Source organism: Egretta garzetta, unplaced genomic scaffold (genome assembly GCF_000687185.1).
Source record: "Egretta garzetta isolate BGI_Z169 unplaced genomic scaffold, ASM68718v1 scaffold95, whole genome shotgun sequence".
Lineage (NCBI taxonomy): Eukaryota > Metazoa > Chordata > Aves > Pelecaniformes > Ardeidae > Egretta > Egretta garzetta.
The window spans coordinates 638,558-653,942 of record NW_009259590.1 but is presented as its reverse complement, the minus strand read 5'-3'; the positions used below and the strand labels follow the sequence as shown (position 1 = coordinate 653,942).

The 15,385-nt window shown below is 43.7% G+C and overlaps 1 protein-coding gene across 1 annotated transcript in view; it reads left to right on the top strand.

The window, feature by feature from the left end:
- The first annotated feature begins 2,588 nt into the window (after nt 1-2,588).
- The window catches only part of SYT16 (synaptotagmin 16), a 48,066-nt gene continuing 35,269 nt past the window's right edge, over nt 2,589-15,385 (top strand). Inside the window, exons 1-3 of the mRNA XM_009638014.2 lie at nt 2,589-2,712; nt 7,039-7,081; nt 7,332-7,955. Coding sequence (XP_009636309.1) covers nt 7,403-7,955 — 553 coding nt within the window. The 5' untranslated portion in view covers nt 2,589-2,712; nt 7,039-7,081; nt 7,332-7,402. The remainder of the gene's footprint in view (nt 2,713-7,038; nt 7,082-7,331; nt 7,956-15,385) is intronic.

Sequence of the window (15,385 nt, the reverse complement as noted above, 5' to 3'; positions counted from 1 at the left end):
ATGAATCTGGTGTTATTCGTGTCACCTAGATGAGGCACATAGCTCAGCTGGGGTGTTAGGTTCCTTGACAGGCAGGAGAGAGAGGAGCTCTTGAGAGGGAAGTTTCTCCATGCCCCAATGAAGCCGCTCTTCTATTGCTTTCTCTCTCAGTTGCCTTTACAGAGGCACGTAGAAGAGTGATTGGACATCGGACAGCATGAATGTTGCCACTGATGCCTGCCCTAGACATCAGAGAGCCTGGTTTTTAACAAGAGTGAATTAAATGAAGGGTAAGAGTAGCCGAGGGAGCAATTCCTAAGTTGGTAGGGACAACTGCTTGCTCAGATCTATGGCTCTTAATTCTTTTAAATCATGTGAAACTAGGTCTGGTTTTCCCAGTGATTCCTCAGCCTCCCAATACTTCTGTCTGGACTGGTGGTTGACTTTGCAGAACTGAAAGGAGATGTGAGCTACAGATTTAGCCGTGTCCGCACACGAAGATGGGTACCCAGGAGTGGTTAACCATCTACTGCGTTTGCCTCACAGGGCTGTGGTTCCCAAAGAGCGCTGCCTGCACTGCTCAATGGTGGTCCGTACAGCGCAATTTCCATGGGCTTGGTACCAATGGAGTGTGTGGGGGGAACAAGGAGTAACAGTAACTGGGTGACTCCTCAAAGTGTTTCTAAAATATCTTCATTGTGTTAAACATCCAGACATGCTCTCCCACTCCATATTTCCAATGCAAGTAATTGCTCTGATTGACCCTGGTTTGTTCAGTTGCTGCAGACTGGGAGGCATGATTGCAGGCGGGGTGGGGACTCGGTCTATTGGGTCTGCTCTACAGCAACAGCTTGGCAGCACAGGTGGGTGGGTTCGAGTGGTGGTGTAAATTGGTGTTTCTCCAGCCTTCTGAACTTGCGATTTCCTTTCTGCTCTTCTGTCTTCATGCAAGCCGATGAATGATAGCAGCTCAATTATAGAACGTACTGTAATTTCTGACTGCAGGTTTCTTCTTTCATTGCCCTAATCCAGTAATTACAGATGTTTCTCACTCCTTTACCTTGAAAAAGCACAGTTGCCACTACTTATACCACTTTTCTAATAACTCCAACGATCTGTGACTTTCTTTATGCCCTTTTGTAACCCTCAGTTTGAGAAATATAAATAATTCAAGTTACTCAGTGTTGCTTTTTGTGCTACCACTCGGTACAGAACTGTTACTTTTTTGTGCCTATGGTGACAAGTGGCTCTTTAAACACAAAGGACCTTATTTTGATTTGGAGGATGTGACCGGCTTCAGTAGAGTGACTCTGGACTTAACACCAGTGCTGAGGCAGAATCTGGCTCTCTGCTACATCCAGGCCAAATATTATGGTCAAGGAAGGTGTTTGCATTTTCTCTCTCCTGGAAATTCCCTCAAGGTTTGTGTTAATATTTTGGTGGCAATAGTATCTATGTGTGCCGTTACAGGTTTCCTGTTTTGTGAGCACACTGGACTTATATGAAACGAACACACTTCTGAGGTCAGGAGGTCCTGCAGTCTAAGGAGGAATGAAGGTGTGCAGTGGTCAGCATAGGAAATCACCACCAGCTCCTCAGCCCCATTTCTGGTGGAGCTTCTGAGCAAGCATAATATTCAGATGCCGGTCTTCTAGGAGCATTTTTTTGCCTGAATTTCTCCCCATATACTCTATATGGTGGAGAGACCTGGGATTTTTCAAAAAGGCTCCACGTTTTTGAACAATTAATGTCACATTTGCATAATTCCTTTTTTCTTCTATCCCCTTCCTCTTCTCCCCATCCCACTGAAACTGTGAGGATCAGTAATTGTTGCCATTATTTTTGACAAAAGGAGAGCAAGCAACAAAGGAATGGGAAGAAAGGAGGAAACACCCTGGGGCTAAATATCCTGATCAAAAATGTTTCTGTCATTTGGGTATCAATTTTTACAACTAATTTGGCACAGCATCACTAGTAGCGAGCTGCCTGCAAAGGCACGAGATGATTTGGGGGCGAGGAATAAGTCTGCAGGCTTCCTCTGTGTAGGCTAAACCCTGTGCAGCAGGTTGCATTGCTGTCTGTCTGATCACATCTTCGTTTTCACTTCACCCTTTTAGGACCAATGCGTTGCAGTAGGTTTATTGCCTGTTGATTTGTAACCCACGAATGTTTCCAATGGGATGTGTGTAATTTATTGGCATAAACCATTAGATCTTCCTTGAATGCCCTGGAGTTTCTGAATCACCAGCTGAAAAGTATTATTACAAAGCACATAATCACTTGGAAAGTGCCTCTGTCTTCTCTTTTTTTGCTTTAAATTCAGCTACATAAATAGCATTTTTATAGCACGAAGGCCAAAAATGGTACCAAGATGTTCTGTCTCTCTGTTTTGTTTTACCTCAGGGAAACTTGGTCAGCAGTGACGCTCACAGTTGATGTGAACCTTGGGCACTGCCTGTGAACTTCCCTCGTAATGCTTCTACAAGAGGCTCCAATCAACTGATCGGCTTCAAGTGCACAGGCTGGTTCTGGCACTGTGACAGTTTTAACTGGAAATACAATTTCTTTGTAGCAATGTTTGGTTATCCTTCACTGTGAGGGTGGAAGGGCTTTGCTAGCATCTTGTTAAACATGATTCTGGCAACTACAGGAGGAGCGAAGAGTCCAGATTGTTCCCAGAACTAGGATAGAGGATTTCTTGGCCCCGTGTTGCTGCCGCCAGCCTTCAGCAAAGTACGTTTCTAATCTCCTGTCTGCTATTTTACATACATGCTAACTGGGCTCCAGTCTGAAAGGAGGATCAGGCTCATTATAGTGTTCAGTAGCTTAAAAAGAGTTATGAAATCGTCTTACCCCTCCAAGCCTTCCTTTACTTCCTCCTTTCATGAAGAGCAAAATGGCTTTGCTTTTTGCATAGACCCTTGATATTCTGGGCATCAGCTTAGATTCACAGCTTGGTTTAGGTCTTTCCTTCTGAGCTTGAAGCAAGGCTTCTCGTGGTGGGTCTGTAACGCTGCTTTTCCGAGGTGTCCACACAAGTAAAGCTCCTGTCTATGGATATGATCCATGACATGCCAGGTGGGCATGAGGGGGCTGTATGGGATCAGGAAATAAGGCAAATCATTATCAACAGCTTAATTAAAATTTCTGAGAAGCAGGGAAGGCAGGAATCATTCCTCCGGGTACATGTAGTGTGGCTGGCTAAACCGGTGACCCAGCACAGCGCTCAGAGTTTCAGTTCTGGACAGATGGATTCAGCAACTTGCCCAAACTAATAGAAAAGCTTTTTGGTACGGCATTCTTGATATTGGTGAAAGAAGTGCATCTTTCTAAAACAGTGATGTGACAAAGATGTCTTCTGATCTTTGGAAGCTGGGAGCAGATTTCCTCTTCTTGTGTCTCTACACAGGACAGTGCATTCCCAGGCAGAGAGGTGAGGCTGTGGATTTCTTCCTCATCTAGTGTTTCAGAAATAAACACTCACATGAAAATTGTTCAGTTATTATATGCTGGGACACTGTTTTCAAGCTGTGGTCTGCAAGCCTCCCTACAAGGGAGGAGTTTGGTAGAAAACTTTTGTAAAGGCCACACAAAAAGTGACTGAAGAAAAGGAAGTTTGTGCCTATGCTCTACAAGAGCTTGAATGAGGGAAATCGTTCTAAGAAATGCACATCTGATGGCAATTTTTTAGGAGCCTGTGTATCAAGAAGATTGAAAGACACTTTGCTAATATTACAAACCTCTGCATTGTGGTAGCGTTTGAAATTCTGCTAATAGTCTTCTTTTTTTAGCTATACAGTAATTGCACCTCTCAATGGGAATGCTACTCAGGAATAACGATCCTATCAAGACAAGGGAATATAGATTGTAGTAAAGGTTATGATGGTTTCTGTGAGAGGCTTAGCATTGATCCTTTTAGCTATCTGATTTTCCAAGACAAAAAAAAAAGAAACAACTTTGAGTTAAGCGGCAATTCAGTGCGAAAATTCTTGTGGTTAGTTTTAGAAGATGGAATTTGAAGTGAATTTGCTAAACTGTTTTTTTCCTCTCTTTTTTTGATGAATGCTTTTAAAAAGAAATGGATTTTTCTTTCCCACACATTTTAAATGCTCTTCTCAGTTCTTTTTTTTTTTTTTTTTCTAATGCAAGTCAAAATTGCAAAAGAATTCAAAAGTAAAAATCCGTTATGTTGAAAAGGCCATGTTGTGAAATGTATCATAAACACCCTGTTAGAGCAGTGCCTGCTAATTAAGAGAGAGAGCTCCTGGGAAACAGCAAGCCTATAACAGAGCTCAGCTCCCTTTGATCCTCTTTGAGTTTGTAAAAACGGTGCCCGCCTAAACTTGTCTGCAGCTTGTTACACATTTTATCCATCTGCTGCAAGACCAAAAATAAGCGATTTATAATTCAGTTGAACTCCAGTTGTTCCGCGTATCACTGACTGTGGAGCCTTCAGTAAGGGGGAGATGACAGGAGGAAAAGCCAAACAAAGGTTAAAACAGAGTCAGGCACCCTGGAAATTGCGTTGCTTTTGCCTGTAGGGATTAGGTAGGCTCTGGGTTGCAAGTTGTACAGGTGTGTTGCAGGTGTTACTAGCACGGTTCAGATTTTTTGGGCGAAATATACTTCGGTGTCTATCCATTGTCTATAATCTGAAATCAAACCATTTATTGGGGTTCTCCAGCTTTAATCCAGACAAATTTCCAGGTCAGGGGTAGCATTGTGGATGTGTATGTATGTGCGTGCATTGTGTTTCCCCCCCCAACCTACTTGGAGCAAGATGATCGGGCCAACTACTTGGTACATGAAAGATGCAGGGTCAACTTTTATCTGCCTCTTCGGATGATTGCGTGACCACATCCAAGCCCTGCAGGTGACTGTAGATCACTGCTTTAATTCCATGACTAAAGTAAACTCTCACTTTGAAAAAGCCCCTCCATCTTTCTAGCTGTGATACCAACCTTCTTAATGTGGAGTCTCTTGCACAGCACCGCGGTGTTTGCCCGACTCGTGGTGCAGTCAGCCACGGCGTCTGGGAGAAGTGGGATGTCTCTGTTGGACCAATTGAGTGTTAGCTCTGAAATCTAATAACAAGAGCAGCTAATTATTCCCTATGCAAATATCACAAGTCGATGTTCTGTTGATTTTTAGAACAGATCAGCGCTTTATTTTAGCACCCATATGTTTTATCTGCATTGGTTAGCTATCACTCTTGGATGCTTGCAGCCCTTCAAGGGCTACTGCTCTCATGTATCTTGAGATGGAGGCAGAGTGTTATGAAGTCCTGCTTTCATCAGATATCAGAGATTCATTTGTTGTTGCCTGTAAATAAATGACAGGTTAAAAATGTATCCAGTACATACCCACCCAAATTTACCTCCTGTGCCTGGGAGAATCTCACTGTTAGAAGTGCCATCTTCTCTCAGTGACTTCTGTGGTGCTGTGATTTACTAGTAGCAAATCTGCATTGTGCTGAAAGGGTGTTGTTTGGAGCGTGTCATCAGTTTAGGTCGATGAGAAAATAAGTTGCACAAAGCAGAGAGGCTTTGACAAGGGCAGGGTTGGAAAGAGGAGAGTTGATGAAGGGAACAGCTCACCTGGGAGGTTATGCCATGACATTGTCTGTTCCTTGCCAAAGATTCAATGCGTGGCGGGGAGCATTACCTGGGTCCCAGCAACTGAGCCAGAGGCCAGCGGTTGACAGGTGGGTACCGGAACGGTGCGTGCCCTGAGCCCGGAGAGTTTGTAGCAGCCATCAGCTTTTAAAATGGCTCTAGTAACCTACCTTCATCTACTACCCTAGTTAGGACCATAATTCTGAGTACATACTGAAGCTGATAATAAACTGGTTGGAAGTGTCTGCGCTGTAAGTCAACATCATGGAACAAAATTATTCAGCACAGGTGTTTCAAAAGGTAAAGACCTCTTAAGTCACTGATCTCAGATGTAAAGAAGCTGCTCCCTAAGCAAGGTGGGATCTCCATGTCCATGCTCCATTTAAAAACCCAAACCGTTGGGATTCCCCCTACATTTCTCTGGAGACCATTTCACAGGGTAATACACATTGCTGCTGAGCTTATTTTCTTGCTGCTTATACTGTACTTACCCTTCTATAGTTTGATTGCTCATAGGCCTCTAAATTCAGCAAGACACTAATATTAGTTTTTGAAGCTTCTTTTTGCTTCTTTTTAATTATCTTTTAGCCTAAAATCTGCGACTATTTAATTCTTTCTTCCTAAACCCCTCATCCTATTTGTAGGTTTTTCCTTCTTCTCAGAGTTCCTAAAAGAATATGTCTTGTGATAATGTGGGCAGATGCACACTGGGCAAAAAGGCACCTTAACTTTCTGGAAGTTATGAAAGCAAAAAAGGCTGATGTTTTTATTTAGGGTTTAGATGAGTTTTGAGAAAACAAGATAGGAACAGCCTGTCTCCATCCCCAACTTCAGAAAAGTCACATCTCTGAGTTTATCTTGATCCAAAAGGTTAATATTTACAATTATACAAATACATGGCTATTCCAGGTGTGGCAGTAATTAACTAACAGTTAAAATATGCCAACTTTTATAATTCTTCTATCATGATTGCTCTGTGCTGAAGAAGTGCTATAAAGATCTGGCCTTTCATAGTGAAGATGTGGCTGAAGCCGGTATAACCAGTAGCTTGTTCCAGCCACTATGGGTTATAATGGACGTATAGACATGATACCAGTGCTTTTGTTAACTCAATTCTGTTCCCAGCAGTCTCATACCTATAATATTCCATCTCCCGTGTTTTGCTCGTTTCTGTGAAAGGGAAGACAACTCTGGGTTGTGGTACTCTGGGCAGAGAGGGCTTCTTCAGAGTCTTTCTGGAGCAAAGCATTTGAGATAGTTGTCTGCCATGGGCTGGTTCTGCGCACTTTAGGCCTGTCACTTTAATCAATCAAACCAGAATTCTCCCCAAATTCTCTACCCTTCAGTTTCCCTGTCTGGACATGCTAACGGTAAGGGTGTGGTGGAAGTCAGGGCCAGAGACTGAGATTTTTGACTGCAGGTTGTTTTGCACTTTTTTTGCCAGGTCTGTTGACAGCTGTAACCAGAATGTGTGCGCTTCAGAAAAGGTACTTCTGCTCCTGTGTTCTGTGTTTTTATTTTTATATGAGGCTTAGCAATTGAATGAAAGCTTTCCAGATCTCTGCAGGAATATGTGTAATTTGTCCATCATTTCTGGATTTCTAGTGGTATTCTCAATGGGATAAAGTCCTTTTTCCATTTCTCCTCTCAGTTCTAGACATCTTACGTAGATAGTGTGTCGACAGGTGTTGATGGACAAGCAATTTACAGTAATCTTTTATGGTGCTTATTCTGTAGCTCCCTGAATTATAAGTGACATGCTGGCAAAGCTGAACAACTGATCACCAGATACTGGCATAGTGTTAAACATGGCTTCTGAGGCTGCTCAGAATTTCCTTCAGCCACTGTCGTCTTGGATGTCTCAGATCTATGAAGCTATCCAACAAGCTGGAGACTCTATATCTGCTTCACTGCTGAATTTGAGCGGCGTGGGTCGTAAGTCAGAAGAGAGGAACCAGGACTTGGAGAATAATGGAGGAGTTTATGAGAATTATTCTGAGGAATCGGACGATGAACGACACCTCGACCTCTGGGATGAGGAATACTTTTATCCTAGAGAAGATGGTCACACTGGGGATCCTGAGCTTGCCTCACAAGCCCTTCCTCATGGCTCTGACATGGGTCTGCAGAGGCAAAACCGGGTTAAAAATACCAGCAGCTTACCAGAGCAGTGTGTTGAAAGCACCAGGTCTTCGACAGCCAATGGATCCTACTGGATGAATGAAGATCTCCAGCCGCTTGATCGGCTTCCTACCATCACTGAGGAAGAAGGTGAGCCCTCTATGAGGATGGGAGGCCATGAGCACAACCTCAGCCTGAGTGGCTCCTTAAAAAGTAATAATGGCAAGGCAAGTTTTGCAGGTAAGCAACTAGCACGCGCCCTGACAGTATGATCCAGACCTCTCTTTTCTGGTATTGATTTGATTTAGTTGCTAATCTGCTCATTATGTTCTGTGTTGTCTTTGTTTCCCACAGCTAAAATAAAACTCCCCAAATCCCAAAGAAAAATCTAACCTTTCCGCTTCTGTTTCTGATTCTTCTCTCGTTTGTGAAACTAATCTCATTGAAATAAGTGGAAGTCTCCAGGGTGAAATGCTGTGTATTAGAAGGCAATCAGGCCATATTGCTGTAGCAAGGAGTGTTTTGCTCCCCCCGTGTTTTGTTTCTGGTAGCAGGACCCTTCAAAGGGAGTGTTTAGCCTTAAGCCTTTGCTTTGAGAACCATCTGCCTTTGCGTCATTGCTATTAAAGATATATATAATCTCAAACCTTGTTTCTTTGTGCCAGGAATCTCAAGATGTTACTGTGCCATGTGCTGTGAAATGCTGTACTAAAAAGCCAGCCATATCTCATGATTTTATGGATGAAAGGCTCCCAAATCGCTTTCCTCTCCTCCCACCACCCCCACAGGCTTTTCAAATAAGACTGAAGAGGACAGCAGGCAGGATATTATGGGAAGGAGAGCTGATTTTGATATTTTCAGTTTTAAATTGGACTAACTATGACTTCTGATCATTAAGTGATACAAACAGCTTTTCAGGCGACTGTGTTCAGGACTGAATTTCAGCCACGTGACTTGTGCTCACTAAATACCGCCGTTAAATGTGGCTGGAAGTTACCTGGGTCACGGAGGACTGATGGAGATGTAAGTCCCAACCACAAGCAGCAAAGTTGCAGTCCTGCTGACACCATCCTTGAGTCTTGCTGGGTTAAAGCTGCTCTTTACAAATGTACTGGGAAGAGGGATAAGGGAGGAAGGGCAGGTGCAGCGGGATCTACAGTATTGAGCTGATGAAGAACTTGAGACTCACTGAGGGTCTTCAGAATTTGGCTTCAAATATATAAATCTTTTTTTTTTTTTTTTTTTTTTTTTTAAATCAGGCAGTAGATGCTCTTGAAAATGTTTGTTTTATAATGACCAAGAGCTTTTCATCACTCTTGGCTTCTAGGGAAGTCTTATATATTTAGCCATTTCTGTGCAGGCTGTGGAAGATCAGCCTGTTTGTTTTCATATTTAATAGGAATATCAGACTGGGAGGGTATAAACCTTGACGGTGTTCTTTAATGAATGTTAAAATTAGCTCTTTTCTTTATTACTATTCCTCACACTGTTATGGCCAGGGAGTAAATAATTAAAAAGAGCTTTTGGTCTAGCTGTTCTCTCTCCCAAACTGGGACTGCTTGTTTCATACTCCAAATGAACGAATGCCAATTCTCAAGTTAAGCACCCCAGAGCTGTATCTCTTGGAGCCTAACCTCTAACCTGTACAGATCCCCTACCTTCCGGTACCCCTATACGTTGCCTGTGTGATATCTTGCCCGCAGGGTTTGTTCATAGGCACCAAGTCAATGCTGCAGGGCTGGATTTACTGTGTGTGCTTGGATCGTGTGTCCAGTATGTGCACAGACACCATGGAGCAGGGCATGTAGTGTCTTTCCAGGGAGTCCTAGGGCCATGGATCCTCCTCAAGTGCCATCCAGGGCACAACCTTGTCTCCTGCAGAAGTTGTATCCCCAAGAGAGGCTGTTAGAGTGATTCATAACAAGTCCTGCGGCTTCTCAGAGTAGGCCGGGGAGCAGCCATGTGCCAAACGCATTATTCCAATGGTGGCCTCCAGATCTTTGTCCTGTCTGTGGACTATGCCCTTGATCATAGTGGATGGGAGAAAATGTGGTGAACTCTCAGGGAAATGGGGTCCAGGAATGGGCAGCTGTCACTATCAGAGCAGTTTCTCACCTGCAGTCTTGTCTGCAGGGACATCTGAGAAAGAGGGTTCTTAGGAGTTTGTGATGGACCAGATGAATTTTCCCGGTGAGAGGCGCATAGGGTGACAGCCAGATTCCAGAGTAACCCATCACTGCAGCTGAAGGGGAGGGTCACTGTGAAACTCTCCCAGCTGAGAGCAGGTACTGATCAAGTTGTTGTTGGACTCTCTCTTAATATTTATTGGCTTTCCTTCTTGGTAAGCTGTCTGAAGTTATTGTGGACTGGAAGGCTGGCCTTACAGAGCTTCTCAGCACCTACACTGCTGCTGCCTAGAGCTCTCTCCTTCCCCAGAGGGCATTGCATAGCTTTTTACAGCAGAGGGAATGTCATTGCAAATGGTCTCAGATAGTCTTGTCTTTTTATCTACACTGCAGAAAGGGCCATCCAATGGTCTCCAGACTTTATAGTCATGAAGGTGGCTGTTTGAGAGTTGGATGCCTTTTTTCTCAGAACTATCCAAGTTGTATAATAGGAGAGAAAGTGCTGAACTGTGATTTGAAAACGTCTTCCACAAGATCTTTGATGTGGAAGAACTCGTTTTGCTCTTCGAAGTGACCCTTCATTTCCAAAACACACACATGCTTTTTTGTATTTCATTTTTCAACTCTTTATTTCCTCTTTTTTCTTTAGATTCATTCTCTAACATCAAGAGTATGAACTCTTCTGATGGTTAACCTAGACATGCAGAGAGGCTGTAATACCCTGGCAACTTAAAATTTCAGTCATGGATTAAAATGATCAAGAGAAGATGTTTTGAGGTATCCTTATTCCTGTTAGCTTTGTTACCTAACCCTAAGTGACAATGTAAGCGAGCATATGGACTTGCTGACATTCAGCAAAGGCACTCAGTAGCATCAATATTAGCTTTGAATATTTTTCCTTCCATTTGGCATCTTTTTTCCCCATTTCTGCAAAATACATGTTTCCTGTTTATCCTTATATTCTTTTCAGAACATTGCATCTTGACTTTATTTCACTTAATGTACCATATTTCTTTCCACAATAGAATATTTTAAAGCTAAATTGGCACAAAACAGTAGCAATGCTGAATGCTTTTTGTTGCCATGGAAATATTTCTGGGCACTTACTGAAGACCTGGTTGCCAATAGTAATGTAACAGAGAAAATAGATATGCTTCATTTAGCAGCCACTGGTGATTAAAGAGCCACAGAAACCCGTTACAAGGTCATTCCAATATATAGTTTATTGGGTTTAGGGGGAAGAAAAACCACAGACCCTAGATGAGAATAATTTTGTTTTAAAAAAGATGCAGAGCAAAATCCAATAGTTGTTCCCCACTCTTAAACTTAGAGCATGCTTCTGAGGTGAAATGAAACTGCAGTTAAAAACTGTCATTACCCCTTCTCCTTTTTATCAAATATGGTTTTGATCACATTTTTGCCTCCTAGGAAATGTTTCCTGGCTCCCAGAGTAGCTTTTCTGAGGCTCCAAAGCAGCACACACATTACTGAAAACCATTTTTAGGCTTAGGGATCTAATAAAGTGTTTGAGCAATGAAATTCTTGGGTTCTTAAGTCAAATGTCTGTTAGACACTGTGAGGCATGCTAATCAGCAGGGTGCAGGTTTGGCTGCCGCTGAGTCTTGGTCTGTACTTCAGTGATGCTAGTAATGTTGTGCCAAGGTTTCAAACAAATGCAGGGAAAAGTTTTTCACTTTGGATGTTTAAGAGGTTGGTGGTGGGAAGGCAGACTCTTCCATGCGTGCAGATCCCTGCCGTCATTTGCAAGTCATGTAGTTGTAAATTTTGCAAATATGGATGAATTTGCTCTGGCAGCTTCCGTGAGACCCTCATTCATTGTCTAACCTCAGTGTTTCTGATAGAGAAACCGTCTCCCATCTGAGAACAGGGAGAGAGCAGCCTTTGCATCCCCCCGCGGCTAAGATACGGCTGCTCAGCTGACTGGGGGTGGCTGGTGAGAGTGTAGCTGCCAAATCCATCATTGCACATTTGGCTTAAGAATTGAAAAAAAGCAGTGGAGCAATAAGCCACTTCTAAAAGTAGTGCACTACAAGCGGAGGGGTAGAGCTGGCCAGTGTGTCTGCTTCCCAGCCTGAATCTATAGAGGAAAAAAAAAAGTAATAATGAAAAAGGTGAATCACAGAATGGCAAGGGTTGGAAGGGACCTCAGGAGTTCATCTACTCCAACCCCTCTGCTAAAGCAGGATCACCCAGAGCAGGTTGCACAGGACATCATCCAGGCAGGCTTTGAATATCTCCAGAGAAGGAGACTCCACAACCCCCCGGGCAGCCTGTTCCAGTGCTCTGTCACTCTCAAAGTCAAGAAGTTCTTCCTCACGTTCAACTGGAACCTCTTATGTTTCAGTTTGTGCCCATTGCCCCTTGTCCTGTCGCTGAACAGTAATTGTGCCATGAATGCAGTGGCTTTAGCCCACTTCTTCCTCGGGGCCCATGTCAACATTTGGAAATAAAAAGTCAAAGTGACCATTAAGTTAGCAGTTTCAGCTGACGCTGCTCTGAAAAGGCATGGGGGCAGACACGCCAGCAGAGCTGAGTCTTCTGAATCAGAGCTGAACTATTTTTGCAACGCGAATTCTGTGATTGAAGAGTCTCCTGAGCTGTCTGACACTGTGTTCGTAACGCTAGTGTAATTTATAGGTGAGCACTACACTTAAACTGCATGAAGTCTTTGGAGATTCTTTTCCATCAATTAGACAATCTCAGTGCTATCTAAAGATTGCATTTCAGTTCCACTAAAATAAATTCTTTGACCTTGGAATACTAGGAAGTTTGACGTCCTAATAGGAATCTTGTCTAGATGGCTCGATAGTCATCCTCAATATATGTCTAAGGGGAGGCATGCCTCTGAGGCTCTGGGAGTTTTTAAAACTAGAAAGCACTATTGCATTTACTTACCTTGGCCTCCAGCTTAACAGGGGTCATTGATTTTTGGCAGTAATTGCTGTAGCAGAGGAAATTATTCTTTCTGCTGTATATGAGCACTCCTGACCTCAGTAAATGATGCTTCATACGGCCAGGAATTCCTAGGCAAGAAGTGAGTTTTCGTTAGGTCCTATAAACCCATATAGCAAAATATACCTGTAACAAAAAGATGGTGCTTGTGTGATAAATAAAACTTCTGCTTGAACGTGAGAGTAAAGTAGATAGATGGCCGGTTTCCATGTAAAGATCCTAAGTGTTGATGAATTTTATCCCCTGCCTGGCTATGGAGCCAGCCAGTGCTCTAGCCGGAGTGTAGCCCTAGAAAAATCAGTGCCTGTACTCAAAGTAGGACATTTAAAGAGGCTACCCAGAATCAATAGCACCACTAGGACTGAGTGAAGGAAAGCAAAGACAGACAGTGGGCAAAAGCACTTCACAGAAAATACTCCCTGCTGCTCAAGTGGGAGAAAGCGCTAACGTGACTGGGGATATGCATCTGGTCTCTGAAGAATGCGGTATGAGTCCGCAGCTTTCTGAAATGAAGTGCAGACGTGAGTTTGCATTGAATGCTTTCTCTCTGGGAAATTCAGAACCACTTGGAAAGTGTTCGTGCGCAGACTTTTGTCCTTGTGAAGGTGGTACCATGTTCCTCTTTATATTTAAATTACTCCTTTGCAGTTCTGTCTTTTCAAAGTTTCAAATTATAAGGGATCTTCATCCGTGATGCCAAAAGCAAGTGGTGACGAGAGTACACAGTAGCCCTGAAAGGAAGGTGGATTGTGGTATGTCAGCTTTACAGCTGGGGGAATGAAGCCAGAGAGTGGTTCAAAACACAAATTTTCAAAGGTGCAGCCTTTGCGGGCTCTGTCTTGGGCCGGTCAACATTGCTGTTCATCCTCAGTCAGTGATTTTAGACACAGTATCGTTGTAAGCCCACGGTAGATCAGTAGTCTGGGTTTTCACCGAGTTCCTTGTCTGGTGGGCAGAGCTTCTATGTGCCTAGCTCCCTAGGGGGCATGAGGAAGGGTGCTCTGTTCAGGAGTACTTGTCATCTGCTCTTGCCATCTAGAATGTTGCGTAAGCTGTATGGAAAATGATGTATCTGAGAGGAAGAAATGGATTTTGCCGTTCAGTGCAGTTACAGAACAAATTGTGTGTGTGAGCGAGTGTGTTTGTGCATGTATTTTCTGATCCGCTTTTGCTAAGTGGCATCCTCTTCCCACTCCCCATATGGCAGTTGCGACTCTATCTTCCTCTGGGAAGGTTGTTTAGGACTCAGGAGGCTTCATTTACCAATAAACAGCATCTTGGCAGCATCTGGGAAGTGCTGCCTCTCTCCTAGAAACCCTGCCTCCTCACCTTCCATCTCCTACTACAGGCGAGGCAGGTGTGAATGATCTCATTGCGTTGTGGTGGAGGTTACGTGCAGGCATACTAGCAGCACTCTGTGCAGAGCTGGAGCATAGTATTTCTGTGTGCTGATACAAACAGTAGTACTGCTTGTCTTTTTTTTTTTGGTGTGGGGATTTTTTTGTTTTGTTTTTTTTTTGGGGTTTTTTTTGCAGTTGAAGTTGTCGCTAGCTTGGTCCGCTTTGTACGTGGCTACTTATGCAAACCCATGATTGCAGGCTAATGCTTGCGAAAGGGAATGACCATTAAGACTTTTGGAAGGATAGATAATCCGTCTAGGTTTCCTCCTAGCCTCTTTGCATTGCTTAACAGCACAAAACCCACTAATGTAAACTTATATGAGATGGGATTATTCTGCCAAAAGGTGAGCTGGTGTTGGTCCTCACCTCTTGCCAGACAGGGGTATGGCTATGACTTCCTTGTGCCCAGTCTGGTTTTGGCTGTTGTAATGACCTGTTGGCAGCAGCCATCATTTTGAGTGGCCTCGTAGACTCCTGAAACAATTTTGGTAACCAAGAGGAAAGAGAAGAGGGAGGTTACAGTCATGGAGGAAAAAATGTGCAGTTTTATAGAGAGGGAATGGCATTGTTGGGCTGTGTGGGTGTTCCAGGTAACAAGGAAGGTGTAGTTGGGTTGTACCTCTGCAGATGCTGTTTGCATGATTCTCATGCAGTTTCCTCAGATTGAGTTCGGGAGGTGTTATGGTTTACGTTTCCAGTGGTTGCTTCCACTATGGTGAGCACGTGGTGCTTGCCTTGGCAGGTTTGTGGGAGTGTGATATCGTCAATCTGCCAGGCCTCCCCATATTTATATTTCAGCCACCGTCCTCTGTATCAGAGAGGCTTTAACTGCTTAGCTTGTTTGATCGCAGTGCATGTTTCACATACGTGGATAATGTGTGCAATAGCGTCCATAGTTAAGTCCACCCCTCAGTCACGAGCCTATCTGTACGTTGCATCTCTTCCTTGATGGCCTGAAGTGTCATGGGCCCACCAAGCTAGAATTAATTCACCCTTATGTTGCCAGTCCAGATCCACCTGAGCCACTTCAATGTTAGCAACCTGATCCAACTGCTGGTTGTTTTGATGTTCTTCAGTGGCTCGACTCTTGGCATCTACATGACGTACTTTTACGACCAGGTTCTCTACCCAGGCAGCAATATCTTGCCCCAGTGTGGCAGGCCCCACGGGG